The sequence below is a fragment of the Sphaerodactylus townsendi genome, linkage group LG01 (genome assembly GCF_021028975.2).
Source record: "Sphaerodactylus townsendi isolate TG3544 linkage group LG01, MPM_Stown_v2.3, whole genome shotgun sequence".
NCBI lineage: Eukaryota > Metazoa > Chordata > Lepidosauria > Squamata > Sphaerodactylidae > Sphaerodactylus > Sphaerodactylus townsendi.
In genome coordinates, this window is record NC_059425.1 from 140,344,740 (window position 1) to 140,372,438 (window position 27,699).

General features: G+C 41.3%; 1 protein-coding gene across 8 annotated transcripts in view; it reads left to right on the forward strand.

Moving 5' to 3' along the window:
* The window catches only part of COL12A1 (collagen type XII alpha 1 chain), a 151,074-nt gene that overhangs the window by 42,102 nt on the left and 81,273 nt on the right, over window positions 1-27,699 (forward strand). For 5 of the 8 annotated variants that reach the window (XM_048495759.1, XM_048495767.1, XM_048495750.1 and 2 more), the window contains exons 14-22: window positions 13,032-13,301; window positions 15,185-15,451; window positions 18,175-18,367; window positions 19,952-20,073; window positions 22,325-22,474; window positions 22,553-22,672; window positions 24,002-24,166; window positions 24,304-24,450; window positions 26,298-26,440. In XM_048495759.1, coding sequence (XP_048351716.1) covers window positions 13,032-13,301; window positions 15,185-15,451; window positions 18,175-18,367; window positions 19,952-20,073; window positions 22,325-22,474; window positions 22,553-22,672; window positions 24,002-24,166; window positions 24,304-24,450; window positions 26,298-26,440 — 1,577 coding nt within the window. The remainder of the gene's footprint in view (window positions 1-13,031; window positions 13,302-15,184; window positions 15,452-18,174; window positions 18,368-19,951; window positions 20,074-22,324; window positions 22,475-22,552; window positions 22,673-24,001; window positions 24,167-24,303; window positions 24,451-26,297; window positions 26,441-27,699) is intronic. The other 3 variants (XM_048495799.1, XM_048495790.1, XM_048495782.1) reach the window with 1 other exon arrangement.

Here is a 27,699-nt window from a genome sequence, read left to right on the forward strand (position 1 = left end):
CTAATTTTGTTTTTGGTCTTTGCTTTGGACCAAATGACTGCAGAACCTGAAGGTACTTGGCAGTCTATCAGAATCAGAAAACAAGAACAAAATCCAGAACCTGTCCAGTGATCAATCAGTGGCCCAAAGTCTTCCTTGTGTCCTGCTTTCATTTAGTTAATGTTCGGTTAATAAAAGTGCTATTTATTTTTATATATCTTCCAAATATGTGCCTTATTGCTTTGTATCAGGCCGGTTGATGCTTTTTTTGTTTTTGGTAGTACTAGAACAATCACATGGTATGGCACAGTCAATGTAAAGAGAAAAGAAAGTCCAGATATTTCACTTTGTCTAGCTCCTTAAGGATACATCATTCTTCTTGGGTTTCCATCTGATATTTTTTAAATACAAGCTGAGCCAAACCCATGAGATCATAGACTAGAAATAGGATATAATGGCAAACACAGCAATTGTAATGAGTGGAAACCCAGTAGATGGCTAACTATCAACTATTTCTGAGAGCTACTGTTTTTCTAATCAGTTTTTCCCATGAAGAGGAGGTGGTAACAGCAGATCTGGCAAGATCTTACTTGTTTGCCTGAAGGCATAATGTTAAATGACAAGAACGTGCTCCATGCTTTCTGTTAAACAGATTAATTTGAATATAGAGTTTGAGGAGGTTGTTTTTGTAATTTTGAAAGGAAGATAAACTTCTAGCTCTGGCGTAGGTATTATCTGTATTCCGCATGATAATTCATCAAAAGATTACTGCTGACCTCTGTCTGTTTACTGGGATCTTTTAGTGCTGCTCTCAGGACACTATAATTTCTGGGTATGGGCCTTCAAAGCAGAACAACACTTTTTACATTTCAATATGTTGTTCAGAACAATTTAGCAAAATAAATAAATAAAACATTTAGTAGTTGCTTTGCACATTCCTCGTATCAGACTCTCATTTCAAATTATATTTCACTAAATTCACTAGTTCTTTTCAGACTTGACAGTGATGCATCCTGGAAGACTACCAACTTCACATAATGGGAGTTCACACTGCCTGTGATCCTCTGGATAACTGTAGTCACCATATTGTGTGAACATGAATGTAATGCATATTTACCATGCTTTGGAATAAGAGAATGCCCATCCTGAAAAATCCAGTGGTTGGATCATGAGTGCTAACACTGACCGTGCTTGGTAAACTTGCACTTAACCCTGCTCATGCAACATGATCATTGAGCATATGAGGCGGATTATAATAGCATATGGTCCTTTTACACAGGGGTGGTAGGTTCCTGGTATATGAAAAGGTGAATGAACTGAAAAGGTAAATGAACTAGGTCAATGGTGACAACCAAACCAATCACAGAACTTGTATTTATTTGTCTTTTAAATTGCACAGACGTTTTAAGCAGCAAAGCAAATAGTGTGGCATCTCTCTGGATGAGGCTTTTCTGCTGTTTCCATAGCTAACCCAAAAATGCTTGAGATGGAAAGCCTCCTACAGACTGAGTCAGTACCAGTGCAGTGACATTTCCTTACAATGAAATGTTTTAAGTGTAACACAGGAACTTTACGCACATGTTTTCAGTTGCAAAATGCTTGTACCGTACAAAGAGAAACAAGGACTCTGTGTCTCCCTTGGAGATTTAGTGCTGTCTCATGCATTATTTAAAATTGTACATTCTTAGTTTCTTGATGCTGACATTTTCAAGAGACTTTTGCCAGTTGTCAAACAATCATGTCGCTTATCCATTCTGTGAGAATGCCATATTTCTAGGAAAAAGCAAACCAAAATAGAGGAAATGATCAACTACAATTATGCATATTACATAACTGCTGGAATATTATGCTCTGAGGAAGCAGGTTTCATCTCATAGAGTGCTATATTTACTGCTACTGGTAAAACCTTTGGCAGTTATTGCAGCCTTTTAGGGGGGTTCCCATGGATGCTCTCCCACAAGCATACAAAAAATAAAATGCTAAACTTTCTACACATTCATTGGCATTGATGGTTAAATTGTATCTGAACTGAGGGCATGGTTGAACATGTTGCTGCTTCCTTGCACCTGGAAGCAGAGGAATGCAAGAGTCTTAAGGACAGCAGAAATGGTATGTCATGGGAAAATCAAACGAGACCACTCTTTTATATGTATGCCTTTTGCCTGCTGTTCCAGTTTCATTATTAGTACTATCTATACTTGTGTGGACAGGACTCTTTTTTTCAGGCCTGTTGGCCACCTAACTTGCCTCTCCTTTTTCTTTTGATATCCTTGTTCCTAGATTGATCACAAAAGTGAACAGTGACTGTGGGCGTTCCCCCACTTACCTTTGCTGCCCTTTGCTGCGCGCTACTCTCAGTGCGCGGCATCTCTGGCGCGTGCCCGGGCGTCCCAAAAGGCGCCGTTTTGAGGGGCCTTTCCTCACTTACCTTAAGCCCCGCGCTACTCTCCTCAAGTAGCGCGGGGTCCCGGGGCACTCCCCACGACAGGGGCGGCGACAGCGCAGCCGCCCCAACGTTGCCGCTGTCGCGCCCCCTCAGCGCGCGGCATCCCTGGCGCTCTTGTAAAGGGCACCTTTTGATGACCCCACGCAGAGCGCAGGGTCGTGGGGATGCCTAGGCATGCGCCAGGGATGCCGCGCGCTGAGGGGGCGCGAGAGCGGCAGCGTCGGGGCAGCTGCGTTGTCGCCACCCCTGTAGTGCGGAGTGCCGGGGACCCCGTGCTACTTGAGGAGAGTAGAGCGAGGCTTAAGGTAAATGGGGAAAGGGCCAGTCAAGCAATGTCTTCTTTTGTTTTAGTTACTTCAAGGGTGGTACTTTAAACTGGTCGATTCAGCACACATAAATGAAACATTTTAAGGCTGAAATATAAATGTTTCCTGTTGGAATTCCACACAGCTTTGTTTTTGAAAACGTTGTATTTTTAATTTCCCCCCCCCCCCAGACAAACGTTCTATTTCAAAAATACATTCTAACTTTTCTTTTTTTCTGAAACTTTTTCCAAACATTCCCTACTTGCCTGTGTGGAAAGCAGGAAACATTTCATTTTCCCACCCATTTTTGAATCTCTTCTGCCCTGCTTCTACTCTGATACTTTTGATTCTTGTGCCAGCTGCCATTTTAGGGTGATTCTCTGGCCACTTGCCATTTTGTGGTGCTCCCCAAGCACATTTTCTCCCTGGGTAGTGAGCCTGTTTGTCATTTTCCTCATATCCATACAGTAATAAACTCATTGTAGACTCCCTATTATAGGAAAGGGCCATGTTTCTTTTGTTATTATTATTAATTTTGTCTGGAGGATTAGATGCCGCAGAAAAACAAGTACTCAAACAATTGAAACCTTGACGTGCTGCTTTATATAGGGATAGGGCAGATTCTCATGGTTATGAATATTATATTCTTATTTAAAATACCATTACTTTTATGTAGGATAAGGGGTGGTGATTTGTTTGTATAGTACTGTAGGAGTAAAGGAGGGGAGATGGGTGGGCCAATCAGGTCTGCTCTTGAAAGCCTTGAAAATTTGCCTTCAGTGTGCATGTGCACTGATTAATGGAATTGAACCAGATGAGCAGCAACACTTACATCCAATCATAGCGCAGGTGACAGTAAGATCCAATCCGAGAGCTGGAAAATTGGCTCTGCTTTGAAAAATCTTCGTGGCTTCAAATCCATGCATGCATATTTTTTAAAAGGGTGGGGAGAAGCGTTTTCTGGTGCAGAGGAGCCAAAAACGTTTTACATAAACTGAAACATTGTCAGAATGTTTTGGTTTGGCACAATACAAATCAAAAACATGAAAACGAGTCTTTTCAAAACGTTTGCAAAGCATGCAAATGTTTTAAAAGCCTTTGTGCAGAACTTTCCACTCCTTAACAGGATTTAACCCTTCCTTCCAATGAGGTCTCTGATGGATTGACCAGGAAATTTAATATATCTATCCTTTTAAAATTAATTTTACTGTGATTGTTTAATCAGTTCTCAACCACTGTCAAATTTGCCAAAATGCAGATGGACTTATTCCTGTATTTTATTGTGCTTCTCATCATTTTCTAACAGTACATTCACTGTTCAGTTGTAAGCATTGTTGGTTCTACTGATGTGATCCAACTGCAAGAAATACAGCAAGTAGTGGGCACTGAGGAAGACTGACATGTAAAGGTTTGTGATCAGGGCTGCAAATGGGTCTTTGATCCCATCCAAACAGAGGTCTATGATCCCATCCAAACTCAGGGGCGGCAGGCTGTGTCGCCAATGTGGTGCCACCCCACCACTCCCATAGAGGCTTTCTGGTGGCAAAAGGCTTAAAAAGCTGAAAAGCCTCCCCACCGCCAGCAACCCTCTATTGGGCAGAATAGGCTTACGCCACATTTTGGTTACCCATCTGGTAGCACAACAGGGTGAACCAAGAGGAAGCTGGCTAAAGTCGACTCCTCCCTTAGCCACACCCCTAGACCAACCCCACTATGTCAGGAAGGGCTGCAGTGGCTATGTGCTGACTGGGGCAAGTGCCCTGGGTAGGGCAAATCTGCCAGCACAGCTGTGTTCTGCTTTTTGAGGTGGATTTGGCTCCCCCTTTGGATGGTGAAGTGGGCAGCCAAACTTTTCCTTGGAATAGAGGTAAATAACATCCCTTTTATTTACTCAACCCAAAATAGCTTTCACCATTCTCCTCTCTTCCATTATATTCAGCGTGTCCTTCCAATGGCTCTGTGAGGAAGGGCAGTCTAAGAGTGTGTGGCTGGCCCAGGGTTATCTAGCAAGCTGCTATAGCAGAATGGGGATTTGAAACTCGGGCTGCTTTTGTAAAGGAAATTACACCGGGGTTGAACCAGGATCATATATACCTGGATTTTCAATCCAGTTTCTCCCTTAGCATGGCTACCCGCTTCTGACCAGGAGCAGAGTAGGAAATGCTCCAGTTTGCTCTGCACAAGCCGGACTTCTGTATTTACTTTGGAAGCATGTCTGAACATCATGCCCAGACCAAGTGTCCCACATTCTGATTGGCTGTTGTTTTTAAGTGGCAGCTTCAAGCACCTGTGAGCATGCCTAGCATCCCATATTCTGAATGGCTGTTGTTTTTGAGTGGAAGCTTGAATGAACGTCAGGCCAGGGGGCAGGAAAAATAAACTTGGTCTTCTCCTGATTGGTATTTTTGTGTATGTGCTGTGGGAGTGGAAGAAATTGATCTGTGTTTTAAATGGTTTAAGTAAGATTTTTCTGTCAGAGGGAGAAAACTAGCGAACAGGTAACTTTAGTAGATTCTAGTAATTTTATTTTATACTTAGCCAAAGACTCAGAATTTCAATGAATTGTCCCATCTTGTTGATTGTATAGACTCACTCTGTGTAATCTGCCTTGAGTCCAAGTGAGAATGGTGGATTATAAATAATGTATTTGACTTGACTTGAAATAATGTAAATAAAAAAGAGAGAAAAAAGGCTATGAAAAAAATGTGAAAATAGCTGTGTGCTAAAAAATGGAGCTGCATTTATTTAATTTCCTAATTAGTTCTAATGACTGTATCTGTGCATATGCAAGACTTTTTAAAGTTAGTAAGGTGATTCAAAGAATGAGGAGCCAGTGTGGTATAGTGGTTAACAGGAGCAAACACTAATCTGGAGAATCAGGTTCGATTCTCCACTCCTCCATGTGAATCCTGCTGGGTGATGGCAATGGCAATTCACCTCTGCACATCTCTTACCGAAAACCATACTGAGTTGCCATACGTCACCTCTGACGTAACAGCACTTTCCACCACCAATTCAAAGAAAGAGGATGACTGAGCTAAGCAGACATCAATGTTATGCAGTTTGTTACGCTAGCTTAACAGTTAAAACGTTTAAAAATGGCGATAGGGAATAACTTGGCTTGGCAGCAAGAGGTAGGCTAGCGATGGGATCTTTAGAACAACTATACCAGAAAATGGCTTGAAACGTTCCAAGAAAATACAAAGGAGACTAAATTGAATTTAAATATTTTTATAAGTTTTTGGTGCAAACATTCATACAGTGAGATATAGAGAAGCATACACACAGTTCCTAAGAGATATAAGCGAGGAGGAAAAATAGATTTGGATGAAAGATTAGGAGGGGGAGCAGGGGACTTATACATTACCTGGGTTCAGCTGAGAAGTTCTTGAAGAAGGCAAGGATTCATATAACCAGCAAATGAATCCAAGCGAAGGACGATATCGTGACTTAGAACCAACTTAACACAAGAGAGGTTCAAGCTAGTAAGGAGCTAGAACGAGCCAGCGAGCTCGCTAGGAGCTGACTAGCTAGCCAGCTAGCACTAGAGCCAAGAACTTGGGGTGCGCTGTACTTTTATACCCTATAGCATAGGTAGGGGCGGGAGCTAGGAACTTTATTCCTGAAACTTCCTGGGTTTCCATGCTGGGATTGCTGGGTTGAGCTAATTAATAGTTCATCTATTGTCTTCTGAATGTTGGGACAGTAGAGCCAATTGTCTTGTGATTGAATCAGGGAGTAGCCTTGAGTGGTTTAGGCAGAGTTTCTTTTAGGAGTCTCTGTCCAGATATGTTATTTAAATTTGGCTGAGGCTTTGAGTGGATCAGGGAGGGAACGATTGTAAACGCTGATGGTTGCTAGAGACAAAGATATACCACAATCTCAGGGCAGGGTGTTCCTGTATTATTTGCATAGCTGCAGCCATGGCAATGTGTTGTATTCAAGATACAGTCCATGAGGCCTTTAGAGGTACTCAGTGCATTAACCCTTTCATTGGTGTGCTGGCAGATCTCCTTTTGCAGAGTTGGCCTGTTTTTAGCTTGGACCTTTGCTCCACACATATATGGCTGTTAGCAATTATCAAATATATATATTGTATGAAAAATCATGTAAAATCCATGTTTCCATAAGGTAGGGTATGAAGAGTAGGGCAACAAATTGGAGCTGTGTAAGGAACTGTAGAAACATTTTTGGTGGTTCTGTTGGAATGCCATCTCAAATTCTTGTGGTTTCTGAACCTTCCGCAGATATTGCCTACATATTCAATTTGTTTTCCTGAACACTTTAAACCATGTCCAAATACACTTAGAAACAATATTTTGCAAAACAGAATGGGCTGAATGCATAAAAAACTGGCAATATGTAGGCATATTAGATAATGGCTGTTCTATTTATACTGGGAGAAAACTATATTTTGAGTTTTTACTTCTGGATTATTTGGCTTTGGTTAGCCTGTTTTAATACAGCAAACATTGGGCTGGCCCAAGATGTATTATTTATTCCAGATATGGTAGGTTGATGAGTCTAACAGGCAACCACTGTAGTTTGTTTGCAGCTCCTTCACAATACTTGACAATCAGTTTGCTTAAGATTTCCCGGAAATTAGCTAAGAAAAAGTGGTTCGTTTGTGGAGCTTCTGCTGAAATGAAAAGAGAAATCCATGCTTGTGCTGGTAATTTAGTTCTAGTGAACATTTCAAGCAAAACTTGTTCACAGCCTTGTAGCAGTTATGGTTTCTGAAGTAGTAAGAAGACATGAGCCAAAACACATAGGAAAAACACTTAGCTGCAATTATTGTGTGTGGCTCAGCTTGGTGGAAACAGTAGAGCTGGAAATGGAATTTTGGAAAATCCAAATGTAGATGAAGTTAGGTGTTTTTAAAATGCCCCATATGGGATTTTTGGAGGTTAGTAGACTGTGACAGAGATGAAATATAATGGTATCCTATGGCTGATGGAGTATTGCCTGCTCTTGGAGTAATCTGATACATTCACATATTGCCAGTAGTATGTTTTGAACATCTCAGTTCTATTGCATATGACGGAGTAAGTCATAATGTTGGTGCCACCAGGGAATGTCATTATTTCTGATCTGTCTTTTAAAAAGAAATTATTCTGGCATTCATTCCAAAATAGACCCTCTAGGTGGCTTATAGGAGTAATAAATAAAACTAGAATTGGAATATAATCAAGAAAAACTGCAAGAAAATACAAAAATTAAAAAATACCACAAGTGTCAAAGCAGCTGTACCAAAAGTATAACAGATAAAAGCTAGCATTTCGGCCTTAAAAATAATTTGAAATAGAAAACTTTTTTTTGCCATACTTAGGCCGTTTCCGCACGGCCTCCAGTCGCCCCCACGCCGCCAAGAGTTCTGGCGGCGAAGAAGTTCGCTCCATGCGACGCTAAAGAGTGCGCAGCAGGCGAAGCTGAGGCCACGGTGTAGATGGCAGGCGTCTCGCGACGGAGTCGCTTCTTCCTTTTCGCCAAGTTTTGCCCATAACTCACGCGGTGTCCTGGAAGCTTTAGTAGCCTGCTGTTGCAGTCTTCCAGCCCATGCAGCTGCCCTCCGACCCCTGGAGGTCGGAGGACAAGGTATGGGCTGGCGACGCACCAGCAGGCTGCATAATCGACGAGGACACCGGCAGGGCGGAGAGTCGGAGACAGCGTCTTCCGGGCGTAGCGCGGTTCGCACCCGGCGCCACCTGAAGACGCTTCCTCAACAACAACCCTTTAAAGGAGGGTTGTTGTTTTAGAAGCAGCCTGAAAGCGCCGCCTCTGGGGGGAGGGAGGGAATCAGGTGCGCCGCTAAGCTGCGTTGCCAGGCAGCGGTACTGTCTTGTGCGAACGGCGGCCTGGGGGCGGCGTTTTTACCGCCCCCAGGCCGTCGTTAATGGGCCGTGCGGAAACGGCCTTACTTAAAACAAAACAGAACAATGAGGTGACATACCTCAAAGTGTGGGAAACACAGCTATAAAAGCCCTTCTCCTTTTCAGCCTTACCTGTGAAAGTAGGGATTTTAGAGCTGAACATCTAATGAGCTATCCATATAAGACTCATGATACAATCCAATGGATAGGTAAACTTTTCTAAATCGATTAACGTCAGTGGACTTAGTAGGATGCAATTCTGTTTAACATCACTCAACTAATTTTTGTTTCAAAATAGTTTAAATGACTGGTGAATGTCAAGTAGTAGAGTTTCCTCATTCTGAATCAAATTCTAGGCCATTTTTGCTTCTGTCCTGTAATATATCTCACTTTTCCTTAGTGCAGTAGTGGGAGTGGGGGTGGCTCAGTAGAGTATCCGCTTTGCATAGAGTAGGTCTCTGGTTCAATCCCCACATCGTCATTTAAACAAAGGATCAAGTAGCTAGAAATAAGAAACCTTTGCCCGAGACCCTTGTCTGCAAGAAGAGGCAACAAATATAGTCAATAGCCTGATTTAGTATGAGGCAGCTTCGTTTTAAAAAATATTATGTTATTGATAGTCCACCTTTCTCACAGGGACTCAAGGTGGATTACACCTAGTGCAATCAGTCAACAAAATTGGACATTCAGTAACCAATACATTAGGATTTTAGAAGTCTAGATCAGAAAGAACTGGAGTATGGCATAAGTATTTATATGGCACTCTAAGCAGTAATAAGAGCTTATGTCCAGCCTGGTTTGAGCATGTTCAACTACTGGCTACCAGTACTTAAAAAAAACTTACACAACTAGAGACCTTCAAAAACTCTTCAGACCCAACAGAAAACAACAACAACAACAACAACAACAACAACAACATATTATTATTATTATTATTATTATTATTATTATTATTATTATTATTATTATTATTATTATTATTATTATTATTATTATTATTATTATTATTATTATTATTTCGATTTATTAGACCGCCCTACCCCCGAAGGGCTCAGGGCGGTTTACAGGCAACCAAACACAATACATTGCAACTAAAACAATCGAATAATCCCAATTAAAACAATAAAAACAGTAGCAGCAATAACCTTTCCTTAATTAATAAATTAGGTGGATGACGTCTGGTAAAACCCTGGGAGGTTATGCTATGATCAGCAAAGATCCCCTTACCTTTGCAGGAGTCTATCACATACCATTCAGCTATGGACAAGTATACAGCGGAACCTCGGTTTTCGTTGGTAATCCGTCCGAAAAGAATCGATGAAAACTGAAACTGATGAAAACCGAGACAAACTTTTCCATAGGAATCAATGTAAATCCAATTAATCTGTTCTAGGCACTCCAAAAAACATACCAAAACACGTTTTTGGTGAATAAACATAGTGTTTAATGCTGAAAACAGCAACAAACGATAACACTAGGACCAGCTTCAGAGTCAGTGGACCAATGTCACACCAGAAAGCTGTCCAAAGAGGTCTGTTTCTGATGCCTCTTTAAGATTTGTCTGAAATGGGGCAAGACATTGTCATTAAACAAGTTGCGGACACAGCCTGCAGCAGCTTTGTCCGGGTGATTTTTCTCCACAAACCGCTGCACCTTACTGCAAATCGATGAAAACCGAGGCAAATAGATGAAAACCGAGACAAATTTTTCACTGAAAAAATCGATGAAAACCGAAGGCAATGAAAACCGAAGGCAATGAAAATTGAGGTTCCACAGCATTCTGTGGAAGAATTAAAGAACATGAAAGGCACTGCTGACTAATCCAACCTGAGAAATCAGTAGCTGAACATGCTCTAAACCAAATCCTTGATAATTCCAACAGCTACTATGTCAGATTACACAAGGAAGCAACTGAAATCCACAAAACCACCAGAATAGTTTCAACAAGAGAGTATGAAAATCAACAAAACCTAGCTCCCAGTACTAAAACCCAAGCAAAATCAAAGACCAGAGACATTCAAAGGCAACTGCTAACGAACTTCACCCAGACACATGTTAATGCAGTTGCAAATGTAGTTGCGAATGTGATGGCAAATGCAACTATAAATGAACTCCACTCAGACACATGCCAGACCATACAATCATTCTACACAGTGCCATTGAGAGAAACACATCATTGTATGATATACCTCTGAAGATGCCATAAATGCAGGTGAAACTTTATGAGCAAAAACTGCAATGCCATGGCAACACAGCCTGGAAAAACTACAACACCTTCTATCATGTGATGTATCTCGCTTTTCCTTAAAGCACTAGTGGTAAGGGGTTTTTTTTCAGTAGAGTGTCTGCTTTGCATGCAGAAGTTCCCAGTTGATTGCAGCTGTGAAAGCCTTTGACAACACAATGTGGGACTTGTTACACACTATTCTTAATTCATAGATTATTGGATTGTAGGTTTCCATCAGGATATTTGCTACTTGCTAGTGTAGATATATGAATTCTTAGAATCTCAGGTGGAGATCTCCAAATAAAAAGTCCTTCAATGTATTACTCACAGTACATTTTCTGAGTGCAATATATATGAAACTCCTGTTTTCCATCTTGGTAGGAAGGCTGTCTCATCAGCAATTCTCAGCTTTTTTGAGGCCAAAGTTTTCCAGTCTTTGTGGTTTGCTTGGAAGCCCAAAGTGCTGTTTTATGTAACAAAAACACAGTACACTTAATACCAGAGGAGTTCTGGTCCCTGCAATCTGCATTTTTTTTAGTAATTTGCACAGATTACACTAAATTGGAAATAAATTACTTTCTTATGCTATCCAGTTATGTATTACAGTTTAGCTGATAATTGTTTCAAGTGTACTAATATTCTTGCAGTGTTTCCGGTACATATTATTAGCTGAACTCTCCCAGAGTTCATTGTTGTAAATATACTGTATTATGCAGGTAGCTTAATATTGAACTCATGATATATGGCAGATGCTTAAAGTAGCCAATGTAAAGTGGCTTGTGTATTTACATTACATTAAAATGTGGGGGGAAAAGCCTTTCATTATGAGCCATCTGTACATTCTATCACATTGGTTTTTCCAATTTTTCCCACTTGGATTGCACTCATGTTCTTTATTTGAATGGAAAAAAACACATATTGAGAGTAGAAGCTTTGTAACAGAATGAAAAAAAAATAGTTTAAGTCACTTTTGAAGTCCAGTCTCTTTCTGGCTTCCAGAAAAACTGTTCTCCTGGGGTTCATCTTTTAAGCCTAAAAACTTTGTTTAATTTAATGAATTTAATAGGATTTTCCTAGCATAAATCAAGCAGAATCTTTCAGCTTTATCAGAGAGAAATGATGCAGAACATTGCTGTGAAGTCAAAGGTGAACTGGGGGGAAATGGCGCCCGGAGACATCCATGGGGGGAGTCGGCAGCCTGGAGGGGGATGAGGCTTGGGGGGGTCCTCTGGCTTCCTTGGCCCCACCCATCACGATGACGACCTCCTGCTGCCTTTCCGTCTTCCTGATCATGTGGGGGGGGTCAATTTTGCACCCCCACATGACCAGATCAGTGGCGCCCAGGGACAGAGGGTACCCTAGGCAAATACGCCCTGTCCCTAGGCAAATACGCCACTGTGTGAAGTTGTATACCCTTTACGAGTATACAATAAATACAACCCTAATATAGCTTCATTCTTAAATCTCTGTCAAATCAGGCTTGATGTATAGTATATTAGAGGCAGTTTATAGCATATTATGCCATACTCCAGCACTCTGTTCAGCTAAGAGTGATGTGTTTTGTTAATTCAAAGTGCATCCCACCAGCAAAGGTTCCGTGTGTTGATGGAACATGCCACCATTAGCTGTAAGATACTGCTCTTTCTCTTCAGGCTTAATGCAGTTTGTTTTAGATTTCCTACAAAATTCCTAGCAGGTTTGTATACAGTAATCAACTATGACTATGAACTGAATCACATGTCACTTTTCAAAATGGAAATTAAGCTTGAGTACAGAAATAATTGACAAATGATTTTAAAACCAAAAGATCCTATAATATGCAGCAGTTACTAGTTGTTTTTGTTATAGATTTCAGAGCGATGGTTCTCTGAGGATGTTGAGAATATTGTTGATAGTCACAAGTTTTTAACATCCTTTTTAAAATAACAAATCCTTTTCAAAATTAAGAAGTTATTTAAAATGCATGTGGACCTAGTAAGCTATATTGTATATGTAAATACAGCACATATAAAAACATTCTTCTAAAATAAGTATTGGACATTTTTCTTCCATTTGTCAATGTAATTTAATGGTACTGGCTTTGGTGCTGAATGTTTTGGTTTTACTTCACAGCCATTTAATTTTCCCCCTGTTAGAATTTAATTCAGTATTTACTGCTTACATCCAAGCTCACAGCACTTCTTGTATTTCTTCTTTTCTTGTAGAGCGTGGCTCTCCTCGTGACTTAGTTACTAAAGACATCACTGATACTACTATTGGAGTATCTTGGACAGCAGCACCTGGAGCAGTTCAGTATTACAGAATTGTATGGAAATCACTTTATGACGATACGTCTGGAGAAAAAACAGTTCCTGGAAAAGTTATAAATACTGTCTTGGAAAACTTACGGCCTGAGACTAAGTATAAGATTTCAGTCCTGGCTTCATATAGAAGTGGAGAAGGAGCTCCTCTAGAGGGAGAAGCAACAACTGAAGGTAGGCAGAACACTACCCTTTATCTTGTCTTTCCTCACCTTAAATCAATGAGGCACTGCAGTCTTGTGACCCAAAATTGGAAGTCATCTTAAAACATGAATAGATGAAATAATACATCCCAATTCAAAAGTGGAGATGGCTGTTCATTGGATCTGTTATTTTAGCCTAATGTGTTACCTATGCTTCTGATTTGTATTCTCAGCCATTAACATATGTTTAAAATTCAATGCTTTGGAACTGGAGATAGCTCCTTAATCAGGTCCTGCTGAATATTTCCCAGAACAGGGTGAGCTGCATAGTTTGTTGCAGTTGAAGAAGAAATAGGATTGCCAACCTGATTCAGGTAGGGCCTGGAGATCTACTGGAATTACCGCTGATCTCCAGACTACAGAGATCAGTTCCCCCGAAGAAAACGGCAGCTTTCAAGGGAGGAGTCTGTGGGGTCATATCACTGCCGAGCTCCCTCCACTCCTCATATTCCTTCTTCCCAGGCTCTTGCCCCCAAATCTCCAGGAATTTCCCAAGTCAGAGTTGGTAACCTTAAAAAAAATCCTTCAATTTTTTTTAAAAAATGAAGCATGCTATGTTGCTGGCCACCTCAGCCTGCAGAGAAGCAGTGAAATATAAAATTTGGGCTGTGGAAAATTTGTTCACATGGAACAGCTATCCAACTTAAACCTAAGAGGAGAGAAATGCTGGCAGATAATTGAACTCGTGAATTGATAAATTCTTTAAATTAATCTGAAATAAGCCTTATTTAGCTGAGCTGTTTAGCTGAGCCTTGGCAAAAAATGCCTTCACAATCACAGTGGAATTCCCTTAGATAATTGATTAAACTTGACTTGAGCTGAATTCTTTGCATAGACAGAATTTGGTGTGGGGTGAAGGTTTTAGTAGGCAGGGTGGTTGCCTTGTTCTTACATTTTTGGTAGCAGAAATCTGATTCTGTGGCTTCCATTCATGACATGCCAGAAGCCAACAGTTGATATGGAAAGTGCTAAGATGTGCCAATTTAACTTCGTGGCTTTGATGTTTGTTGGTGCTGTCAAGGAGGTTGACTGGCCCAGCAGGGCTGGGTAATTAACATAACTCCTGTTATGGGTTCTTTTATTGTGTTGAAAAAACCAAGAAGCAGGAGTCAGAGCTCTGTGTGGGATAAAAGGAAAGGTTTCAAAGATCTAGAGAAAGAGAAACACTGTGTGAACCTGAAATTGCTCATTCAAAAATGTTGAGAGAGCTATTGTTACAACATGTTTGGGTGAACTGAAGTATTTCTGAGTGAAGGCTGTCATTCTAAGGCAAACAGATTTTGTCTTTCCAGAACCAAACACAAATGTGGAAGAAAAGGTAGACTTTCAAAATATTTGGAAAACATTGCCCAAATGCATGAAAAATATTGCTTTTGAGAAGATATTTACCCAAATTTACATGAGATGGTTTTATCCCCAAAAATATAACTCAGGAGGGAAGGCAGCATGATATAGCCATATGTCATCAGATCTCGCAAGCTAAGAAGGGTCATTACTTGGACCTCCAAGGAAGACTGTGCAGGGGAAGGCACTGGCAAACCACCTTTTTAATAACTTGCCTTGAAAGCCCCATGCTTGAGTCTCTGTTAGTCAGCTGCAACTTGATAGCACTTTACACATGCCAAATATAACTTGGGAAGAAAATGAGTTAAAAAAAAACCTGGGGGGAAGTACTTCCCTCATCAAAAATACCAAACATTCTAAACATTTTTCCTGAAAAATAAAATGAAGCCATTTCTTTGCCATACTGCGTGAATTAACATAGTTTGTGTTGTATTTTTGTGTATATCTGGTTTAATAAATTAAACTTTAAAAAACCTTGATAGCTTCTTCCTTTTATTTTACATTTAAAAGTGTCACCAAGTTCTAGAGTTGTGAGAGTGGATCAAGAGACAGAGACTACAATGAGAGTTACTTGGAATCCTGCACCTGGAAAGGTTGTCAGCTATCGTGTTGTTTACCGTCCCCGGAGGGGAGGAAGACAGCTGTTCACTAAAGTACCACCTACCTCTACCACTACAACACTGAAACGACTGCAGCCACTGACAACTTATGACATTACTGTCATTCCAATGTACAAAATTGGGGAAGGAAGCCACAGGCAAGGAGAAGGAACAACAGGTATGTATGGATCTAAAACGGAACTACAGGGACTATAGAATATGATTCTGTAGCATTCTGTAAAATATGATTCTGTAGACATTTCCTCTTCCATGAAAATATCGTCATGGGTAATTGGATGATCAGCACACCAGTTGAATGATCAGTGCACATGTGGAAGGATCAGAGAAGAGAACAGTCAATAGAATGGTTCCCAATCCTTCATTAACTAGAGCCATCTATATATATATAAAAATGGAACCATGCGTTTGCTGCTTCGAGAATAACCCTGCACCTGCTGGCCCAAATGCTCTGAAAATTTCACAGACCCTTACTCATTCCCCCGACTGTGTTCTTACGTACCTCCCGCTGCCAGACAACATACCTGAGCCAGGTAAAACATCTTTTTCCTGGCACACCAGGCCATGAAGCTGCCTGTGTGTAACTGTCACCCTTAGAATGTTCATGTCCTTAGAATGTTCGCTCAGATGGCCAGATATGAGCAGTGAAAACAGTACATAGGCAATAACTCGAGTGGAAGCGAAACACATACACACGTTGCCGTGTGAGACGTTAGGTGGGGTTCCCCCCCCCCATCACATGCAGGTACCTTTCACTCTCTGTGCCTCACCCACTACTACCACACAACACACCTACTCTCATACACATTCAGCGGAGGGAGAGGGAAGGGATGGAGGGGGAGGCATGCAAGGGAGGGGAGGGAGGGGCCCCAGCATCTGGATATGACCCACCCACTCTAGCAAAGGGAAAGGGGAGGTAGGTAGGGGGAGGGGTGCCATGCAAGGGAACATGTGAGGGAGGGGAGAGAGTGAGGGGTGGCATGCAAGGGAGGGGAGGGAGGGCTCAGCCAGCCTAGATTCCCTGAATGCTGAGGTTACAGTTCAGAAAACCAGGTTGCCTCCGAGGCACACATTACTCAGGAGTAAGCTCGGTAAAGCAACCGTGACATACTTTGAATGGCTGAGTCGCGCCCCTCAGAGGGTTTACTCAGAAGCGACACCCATTGCCACCACCCCAACTTACTCCCAGGTAAAGGATCGTGACCAGCCAGCCTAGATGTGTGGGAGGGGTGCCTTTCCATTCCCCTCCAAGGAATGCAGTCACACACATCAATGACATCGAACAATATTAGCCTGCGCGTTTCCATGAGCACGTACTGCTGGCCTCTGCAATTGATTTTCTGCTACTGTTCCTTTCCCATTTCACCACAATAAGCCACAGCAACGCGTGGCCGGGCCCTGCCAGTTTTACATAATTATGTGAAGCAAAGCTTTTTCAGCAAGTAGTCACAATTAACAGAAACAGCCCCCCCCTACAGAGTGTCCAGTGCAAGCAACTCCCCCTTGCTTTTTAATAAACTTAGTAATAGACTGTTGAGGGAAGATAAATGTACATATGGAAGAGCCAGGAAACAGAATGCTAAACAAAATGTCTCCTGAGTTCAGTGTTAACTAATTTTAAATAGTATGTGATTGGCATCTCCTCCCCATCACTCTAAGATAAGCAATTTCTTTTCTTTTCAATTCATTATTTAAAAGGCAATAAAATATTGCTAGATTGCTTGAGCATTGAAGCCGTAGTCTTAGCAGATTCACTGAATTCCCAACTTTTTTTAAAAAAGTCTTGTTTCTTCCTTCCCAGAGATATGCCCTTTTGATGATATCTGTATGAGTGAAAAGACTAGACACTTGCTTTTAAAAAACCCTGAAAACTGAAAATTCAGATGATTTGCTAAGACTTTTGCTTTACAATGTAGTTATATTTTATTGCCTTAAAAAAATGACCAACCAATCCGGTGACCATGAAACTGTAGGAGAGTGAAAAAAAGGAACACCTGTGCTATGTATTTCTAGTCAGTTTCATGGTTGCATGGATTTCTGGTCAGTTTCATAGCAGCAAGGTTGCTCAGAAGAGTCTTGCTGCATTTAGGCAGATTCCTCAGTGCTTGATAGCTAATCTTGCAGGTTAAAAATTTGTTAAAAAGCAAGGAAATCCCAGGTAGAAGGGTTGGAGAAATGGGAGTAGGTGTGTGGAATCAGTTGGGCGGGGGAGTGGTTGGATATAATCGGGTGGGTGACAATGGATAGCAAAAACAAAACCTCAGCATTTCTGCACAATGCATGAAGCCAACTCAAAATGAACTTTGAAAAAAATCTTAGAGTGGAAATGCTTGTCAAATGATGTAGAAAAGTTGAGGAAAAATCAAGGCTACTTCTTTAGGGACCAAAACACTTGAGGAAAGAAAAGAAAAGTTGAACTAGCTCAGGGCTAAAAACAACAAATCTATATGTACAAACTAGCTTATAGATAACACTGTACCCTATATCTTAATCTTTCTCTCACATATATGCCTCTTGAATAAGAGAAGAGTTGATTTTTACATCCTTCTTTACTGTACCTTTGAGGAGTCTCAAAGCATCTTACATCTTTCCATTCCCTTCTCACAACAAACACCTTGTAAGGTGCATGGGGCTGAGACAGTTCTGAGACAAGGACACCCAGCAGGCTTCATGTGGAAAAATGGGGTATCAAACCTGGTACTCTAGATTATAGTCCACTGCTCTTAACCACTATGTCATGCTGGCTTTTGTCATGGTGATGGAAATTTTGTAAATTAAAACTTTATTATTTCCACATTAAACATAAATTAAACATGAAACAAGTTATATATGAAACAAGAATTATCAATTTGATTTTTTGGGTGTATTCTTTGGCTGTTGCAGCTTCCCCTTTTAAACCTCCCAGAAATCTGAAGACATCTGATTCTACAATGTCAAGCTTTCGAGTTACCTGGGAGCCAGCCCCTGGGGAAGTACAGGGGTACAAAGTAACTTTCCATCCTACTGGAGACAACAGACAACTTGGAGAATTAGTAGTTGGGCCATATGACAACACAGTAGTATTGGAGGAGCTCAGGTATTGATTATCTTTTTTGGAGAATGATGTAGACAAACCAAAGAAAATACTCCACTGAACTCCCTTTCCAGAACAACCTACCATGCCAACTCTGTTGTTTTTTTAATCTACACTAGCAGCTGGCTTGGGTAGCAAAAGTAAAAGGTCTAGATAGAAATATTCTCAATACATAAGATGCAGTCCTGCTGGGCTCAGTTTTGTCCCCCTGCTGTTTAACATTTACATGAAATCACTGGGGAGATTATAAGGGTGTAGGGTGACACCAATATGTGGATGACATCTAGATCTACTGCGCCTTAACAACAAATGGATCTATGGAAGTCCTGATCTGATGCCTGGAGTCAGTGACTGGACAAGGGCAAAAACCCTAAAGTTTAATCCAGATAAGACTGAGGTGCTGTTGATCAATGACCAAGCTGCTTGAGGACTGAGGAATAAGTTCTTAGCCTGAGAATACTGCTGGATCCTTGCTTACAGTTGGAGACTCAGATTTCTGTGGCATGGAATGCCTTTTATCAGCTTGATGCAGACTGATACACCAGGAATGGCCATTCCTCCAAAAGTATAATCTGGCCAAGGTAGGGTTTCCAGGAATCTAGGGAGCAGGGAACATGAGGGGCACCATTCACAACAGCATAATATCACAGTATGATATCACTTCTGAGGGACACCCAGAAGAAATCCCTCTCTAGGAATCATTTGTAGTTCCTCCAGTGAATTTGTAGGTCTCCAAGGATACTCCTGGCAAGGACTAAAAATCATTTCAAGTTTCTCTGGAAGTAACATAATATTGCTGGCACTATGGTGAGGTTTTTGTTTTTTCTCCCACTGCTGCTGTGAGAAGTGGTAGGGAGAGAGGGTTGCCCATGGGAGGTCTTTTGGCAACACAGGGCTACTGTGATCCATGCTCTGATTATATCCAGGCTGGATTAACGTAATATGCATTAATTGGATCTGCCTTTTGAAAATAGTGTAGGAACTTCAGTTTATCTAAAATACATCAAGAAGGCCATTATCAGGGATGGGATACAGGTATTGCATCACCTCTGTGCTCAAAGATCTGCACTGGCTGCCCATTTGTTTCCAAAGCACTGTTTCGTACCTTAAATTACTTGAGGCTAGAGTATTGGAAGGAATGATTCTTCTCATGTTGTCCAGCCTCCCAGTTAAGATCTGTGCCACAAGGTCTGCTCTCTGTTCCCCCACCTTCAGAACTGAAACTGGTGGCAACTAGACACAAGGCTTATTCAGCACTGATAATTTGCTTATGGAATATCCTTCCCCCTTGATTCTAGCCTGGTCTTTTTGTCGCTGTGTTTTAAGGCACCAGGTCAAAACATTTGTTCATCCAGGTTTTATTTTAACACTATTTTATTCTAGAAACTTTTATTTTAAAATATAAGTAGTCTGGTTTGTGGTCTACATTTTTATGCTGTGTTAGATTTTTATGCTGGAATTTAATATTGTTTAACGTTAAGAATTTGAAATAAATGTAGAAGCTTCTAGAAAGCTTGTAAAGTTTGTGACAAAATGAACCATGTATTTTAGCCTAATTGAATTTATATATACATTTTAACCATGCAGGGCAGGCACTACCTATAAAGTAAATGTTTTTGGAGTATTTGATGGAGGTGAAAGTATGCCATTGATTGGACAAGAAATGACTACCCTTTCAGATGCTACAGTAACTCCATTTGTATCTGGAGGTAAATATCTTTTATAAAAGAGGTTAATAAGTATTTAAGCATATTTCTTAATTGAACATTGTATATTTAATAAGATATGTATTCTATTGATAAAAATAACTGTTTCAACACAATTTCCAGATGCAGTTATTGACTGACAGGAAGCATTGCTCAATAGAAGAGGATGTTTTTCATAAATTTCTTGGTCTTAACATTTCCCACTTCCTGTTAGCATTTGTCTTCACTTAATGACCCTATCTTTTTTTCCAGTAGACCTTTTCCAAAATTATTATTTGTTGCCTATTCCACACTGTTTACAGGCCATGCAGAGCTATGGGTTGCTCTTATTTTGGCAAACACATGGTGGTATTTACATTCTGAACTTTACATTCTGACTGCATCTGATTTGACAAGCTCCACTGTCCAGAGTCAGAAAAGAACCTGTATAACCCCCTTCTGTGTTTCTCACAAATGTGAGAAAATGCTGAAGATGCCCATCAATAATAAAGGGATTTAACCAGTTTTTCACTTTTGAAATATATAATTCTCTTTATTTGTTAAAAAAGAAATTATGCTGGGAATTTAAATGTTGGTTCAGTTGCACATATTTTTCCATATACCTGTGCTTGCTAGACCCAAGAATGAAAACAGAAAGCAATGTAGTCTGAATTCAAAGTACTACCAACATGAGTATTTTGTTGATTAAAAAAAATCTTTATGCTATATCACAAATGCTTTTAAATATCTTCTGCCTTATGTAAACAGTTCCTGAGGGTTTGCCATTTTTCAGGAGTGACTTTTGAAGGGTGGGGCAGAAGGCATTCAGTGAGAAAGATAAGGTGAAAAAGTCCTATTGTGTGTTACTTGCACTGCTCTGGATCCAACTTCCTGAATTTTCAGTGGCTTACTGTGTGACATGGAAGGTGGTCTGGATGCACAGAACAAGTTGGGTGGTTCTCTGGTTCCAACCTGCATCTATGTTTGAATTGCCTTAGAAAATTCTCTGGCACTAAATGGAAGCACTATCAGGGGCTTGTGTGTATGTGTGTGCAGGAAAGAGAGGTGAGGGAACAAGCTGGGAAAACTTCCATGTTGATAGTACATGGACAATATCTCTGACCATATGGAAGCTGCTCTGGATCTGAAGACTGTGCATCCTGTTTTAACTGCTGCTGTGGCTTGTGATATGTCATTGGGTACAACTGGGGGGGGGGGGAGTGGAAATGGTGCTTAGAAACATTTTCTTCCCATGCATGTTGCTGCTTGGGTCCCTTACTTCATAGCCTGTCATTATAATGACTGAAGATTAGATTTGTATTTTTTGTGCAGAAGGGGCTCATGCTTTTAAATCCTCAGGTACCAGAAATAGTTCTATTGAGGAAGCTACAGTACTGGATCTGTATTTCAACTGTGATGAATGTGCCTGATTTTACTCAGTGGGATTTCTTCCATGTAAAACCCAGAAGCTATGATGGCGTGAAGCCAGAACATTTTGCAACTGGTAACATGATCTTCAGACGAAAAAGGAGGAAGAGTATATTTTTTTCATTAAAATGGCTGATGAAAGGGTCATTTAAATTGATGTCTTTCTTCTTTGTATAAATGTTATGTGAACATTTATTTCCAGCATGTGGAAAGAAAATGATTCCTACCTTTATTCTGCAATTTGTAATCAGGAGGTTCTCAAAAGATACACTTTTTTCTGAACCATTTGAAACTTTGTATAAATGTTTGTTTTTGTCACTTCTGATTCTTCTGTGTGTGTTCATGTATCTTATTTATGTTCTCTTTGTCTTGTAGTTGTAAATGTGCAAATTTCTGCACCATCTAGATTAATTGAATATATTCCAGTATAAATTTAATGTTATTGTTTATCTTAGTGCGTTAAGATTTTGCTAATTTCTAAAGATTCTAGCAATCTCCATCAAAATTTTAGTGCTTAAATATTTTCAATTTGAACTTTCCAAAATATACATAATCAGGTAATCATTGATTACATAATTTGAAATTATTTGTTCAGAAGTTTTGTTATAAACATGATTTTCATAGTATTTATATTCAAGCTAGCTAAAGCCATTTTAGGAGTATGAGCAATACTGCTAGCCTGTGAGACAAAGGGACAGCATCTTTTAGTATGATAGTTCTGTAACTGTCAGGGTATATGAAAGAACATCAATATCTTAGACTGTACATTACAGATGATAGTGAACACGAGAAAACAGTTATTAGTTTTGATGTAACTAACATGTTTTTGTTCTGGTTCGTGTGGCAGGTCTGGAATGTATAACCAGGGCAGAAGCAGATATTGTGTTGCTGGTGGATGGCTCATGGAGTATTGGTCGACCAAATTTTCGAACAGTCCGTACCTTCATTAGGCATATTGTTGAAGTATTTGATATTGGTCCTGACAAAGTGCAGATTGGTAAGTTTGAAAGTACTACAATATATAGATTTTTTTTGTTTCAGAACAATTTGTAATGAAGTAATATTTTGCTCCTAGCTCTTGCGCAATATAGTGGTGATCCAAGAACAGAGTGGCAACTCAATACACATAGAACCAAACAGAGTTTATTGGATGCCGTGGCCAACTTACCATATAAAGGAGGCAACACTTTAACAGGTAGGCATTCTTATTTGATTTTTCTGCAAGTTACACAGGGAGAAATTGAATGACAATGTAAAAATGTTTGTGAGAGCAAGTGTGGTGTAGTGGTTAAGAGCAGTGGAGTCTAATCTGGAGAACAGGGTTTGATTCCCTTCTCTTCCACATGAGCAGCAGACTCTTATCTGTTGAACTGGATTTGTCTCCCTCTCCTACACATGAAACCTGCTGGGAGAGGAAAGGAATTTGGAAGCCACCTTGAGTCTTCCTAAAGGAGGGAAGGGTGAGGTATAAATCCAGACTCCTCCTCCTTCACTAAATTGTCCTTCCTGTAGTGAGCAAAGTAGTTTACATGTGTTCTGGATTAAGTCTGCACCTATTAGGTAGTGGATAGGTGAAAAAATGTTGTAGACCTTACTATTAAAATGATTTTCTGTGGAAATACATTATTGGTGAAAAGGAATAAAAATTATTATAAGTTACCCTGCAGATGTCAATTATAAGTAACAACAGAGAACTTGGAATGAAGTTAATGTCATTGAAATAGTGAGGGAGGTAGAAAAGAGTCCCAGCTATGGACTTGGATCCAAAAGGCTTAATATCCCCTAGTAAACTTAGTCTAGAAGGTACAAAATGTATCTCCAGTTTATTTCATCACAAAAGTTTCCTGTGTGAACCTGAAGGCAAAGGTTATGCCTCAGTTTTCTCTTTTCTCTCATTCTGTTTTCCCAGTGATAGTTGTTCTCCCAGTGACAATTAGAAAAAAATACAGGTGCCTGTGTTTTTACTGCCATGGGGCAAACAGCAGTTTAGGTCTAGAGATTGATTTTGACTGGGAAAACAGGCCATGGGAAAGCAGTTAAATGTTACATTTTTATTTACTGCTTATCCAAACAAATTGGTTGTTAATTTTTTAAAAGAGTAATTAGATCAATCCTTGATCTTTCATATAACATGGAGTTTGACCCTTAGTCAAATGGAATTGAAATTATTATCTGCTTTTTGTAAAGTCAAAGGGGTAAAAGCTTTCTTCATGATGGTAGCCAGATTAGCGGGTCACGAACTTTGTGGTAGTGCAGCTGCTATGCATCCTTTAATAAAGGCGTATACACCCAGTGGTGGGATTCAGCAGGTTTGCACCACTTCGGCAGAACTGGTGGTTAAAATAGTGCTTGTAAATAAACGTTCAATTATTTAAATCCCACCGCCAGAACTGGTTGTTAAATTATTTGAATCCCACCACTGCATGCACCACTGGGGGGGAGGGGCTAACTTTCTAGTTTAGAAACTAAAGCTAGTGAATAATCATTCCTGTTTTCTCCTTCCCCTTGTGTGTTGTGACTTTAGGAATGGCCTTGAGGTTTATTTCATCAAACAACTTCAAAGCAGAAGTTGGCATGAGGCCTGGAGCTCGCAAAATAGGTGTTCTCATCACTGATGGCAAATCACAGGATGATATAGTTGGTCCATCACAGAGTCTGAGGGATCAGGGAGTGGAGCTTTATGCTGTCGGTGAGTATCTTGTGAAGAGACAGTAATACAGAATGAATGGAAAGAGTCATGTATTCATTCTGTTACATGAAATTAAATTATGCCAGCAGACCTTTCTAGGTTATTTCAACATGGTTTTATGTCATAATCTTTTTAAGGTATTAAAAATGCTGATGAAAGTGAACTGAAAGAGATTGCTTCAGACCCAGATGAGACTCATGCTTACAACGTTGCAGATTTCACCTTGCTTACTACTATTGTTGATGACCTCACTATTAATTTGTGCAATAGTGTGAAAGGTCCAGGTATGTTTCCCTTTTCAGTTTCAGTACTACCTTAAAATAAAACTTTTTCTTTGTGAACTGCTTAAATTATTTTTAAGTTTCTCAAGCTAGTGCATGGTGGGCATTTACTTACAAAGTAACATCATACTACTTTTATTGGCCCCAACATAAAACACAGGAATGTAACATCATTTAATATTGATCACACTTATATTTTATTTTTCATGAATAGTACTTGAAATATATAGCATTATTGAGCAACAGGCTTATTTTGTGGCCATTTCATACTTATGCAGAGATGAATCCAAATCTGCGGTTGAGTTTCCTGTTTCACATTTCCCTGCTCCTTATCTTCCCTCCTAGCCTCATGATCTACCTGAGAGTGTCACAGCCAACTTTTGAATCCCAACACATATTCTGAGAACTACTTAGCTAGAGTGCTTGGGTTCTTCCCTTTCTCTGTAGTATACAAACCAGAAAAGAAATCTTTTCACAAACTGTGTAGGTGTATATAGTTGTGCATGTAACATATCAGAACATCTCAGGGTCCTTTTTCACATTATCAACACTCTTGTAGCTACTGCAGCTCAACTCATGCCTATATACTTCTCAGGCAATGTCAGAAGTTGTGATTGGGGGGTTGCTGAGCAGAGGCATATGGGGGGAATGGTGCCTGGAGTCAACTCCTTCTCTGACTGCCCCCCCCCCATGCTCAGAGGTGGGGCTCAAGCTTTGCCCTGAGCCCTGCCCCAAGTATCCCTGCAATCCAGCTTCTGCCCTCCCCAGAGCCTGGGGAGAGCAGGAGCTGGTATCCAGGGACGTACTTTTAAAAGCACAGATGCTGGGGGGTGGGGGCTCGGGGGCGGTGCCATGCCCCCGAGTCCACCCTATCCTCCCAGGGGTGTGGCACAGAGCAGGGCCACACCCCCTAAGCCCACCCCCAGTCTCCGTTCTTTTAAAAGCACATCCCTGGGGGCCAGCTCCTGTTCTCCCCAGGCTCTGGGGAGGGCAGAAGCCGGGTTGCAAGGAGCCCAGGGAGGGAAGGGACAGAGAGCTGCCTCCACCCACAGCGGCACCCCATCCTCCCCCGTGCATCCCTGGAGGCTCGCTCCTGCTTTCTCCAGGGCCTGGGGATGGCAGAAGCCAGCCTGCAGAGAGGCCGGGAGGGGGAGGGGGGCTGTGGCAGGCTGGCACACATCGTTTTGTTGTGGGGGGGGGGTCCCAGGTGCACCCAGTGTGCACCCGGAAACATGGGTGTCCTCATGTTCCTGGACCGGTATGCACCTGTTGCTGAGCCTATATCAAACTGTAGGGGATTCATGAATTAGGTTCAGCCTGAAAACCACAATTTGGTATAGCTGCCAAAGAAGATTTGATGTATGAGTATCATAAAACTCAGCTATGTATCAAGGGGGCCCATTGGCATGGTGCAGGGAACCCCATGTGAGCAAGATATCAGACTTGGAACAGGGAGGAGGGAGTTGTTATCTGAGCAGGCAGAAGGGTTAAAAGGTGGAGCCCTCCTTTGTTTGAGGAATAGAGTGAGAAGTAAAATATTTCAGGTCAGTAAATAAAATATCTGCTATTGAAGCTGAGCAGTGTTGGCCATGGTCAGTTCTTGGATGGGAGACCACCAAGGAAGCCCATAGTTGCTATGCAGAGAAAGACATCTCCTGTCTCTTGCCTTGAAAATCCCATGAGGAGTCTCCGTAAGCTGGGTGTGACTTCATGGCACTCTTATATTTTTAATAAATTTTAGGAAAATAAAAAAAAATCTATCAATATGATTGATTTGCCTTTCTAACTTATGCAAGTCTCACAATTAAAACTTTCTAACAGTGTTCTTTTTGCATGTTCTGACACTACAGGGGATTTATCACCACCACCCACCAATCTTGTTACTTCTGAGGTAACAGCTCGCTCCTTTAGAGTGTCTTGGACGGCCCCTGCCGAAAGTGTTGACAGATACAGAATTGAATATTATCGTGCTGCTGGGGGCCCTACAAAGCAGGTAAGAGTTGGAAGACATATCCTGTTTAGTTTTTATTATGTATTGGACATCTATTTTAGCTCCATAAACCTTGGGACCCTATCAGAGGAACATATTTCTCACTCATTCTATAGAATCAAATTATGGCTTTGATATGCATGTCAGTCCTCACAGACTAATCAACACAGACAGATTACAGCTAGACCAAACACACCTGGGCTCTGAATTCCCAGAATAGCATTCCAGGACCCTCTCTAATTAAAAATTCTTATAGGCCGTTTCCGCACGGCCCCCCAGGCGCCTCCACCCCGGCAAGAATTCTGCCGGCGTGGAGGCGGAGGCCGTTCGCACGCAAGCGTTCGGGCAGCCTCAGGAGAGGCCGGCGGACGGCAGGCGGCGCCGCATGGAGCCGCCTCTGCCAGCTTTCAGCCCCATTCACCTTGTCCCCGTCATCGAGCTGCCGGCCTCCGAAGCTTCACGCTGCCCTCCGGACCTCCAGGGGTCAGAGAGGGCAGCGTGGGCGGGGCTTCGGAGGCCAGCAGGTCAATTTTACGGGGACAAGGTGAGTGGGACAGGGAAGGGAAACAGCCGGCTCCTCGGCGTTGCTGTTCGCACTGCCGCTGAACACGCTCAAGCACAGGCAAAAACAACCCTTTAAAGGGTTGTTTTTTAGGGCGGCCTGACGCCGCCCTGGGGGAGGGGGAGCGCAGTCAGGTTGGCGCTGCTGCGTTGCAGCAGCGGCGCCTGTGCGAATGGCTCCCTGGGGACGGCGTTTTTCCCTTCCCCAGGGCGCCATAAAAAGGCCGTGCGGAAACGGCCACACAGTATATGAATCAGCTCTGAGAAAGTGCTATTTTTTAAAGAACCAAAACATAGACTCCTAGAGTTGGAATGTGCCTTTTAGGCCATTTAATAAAATCAAAAGGTAGACTATTACTATTTTCCCCCTGAGTCCTTGAAATCAGTCTATTGCAACAAATAACCTTATAAGAGTTACTTGATCATCCTTGATTTGGGTCACAGTTAATGGCAATGACCATTCACTTAACCTACCAAAAACAGCAAAGGCAAATTTGTTGAAAAAAAAGTGTCTTCTACTCCCCACCCCCCAAATACTGTATATATTTACAGAACAGGGACATCAGCAGAACAGAAATTTCTTATATGCCCTTCCCACTGCACTCCAAAATGATCCCAGAAATTCTGATCCTGGGGGATAGGGATTCTCAGGAATAGTAGGAGGGTTGAATTGGAATCTGCAGTAGCAGAGGAATCTGTGA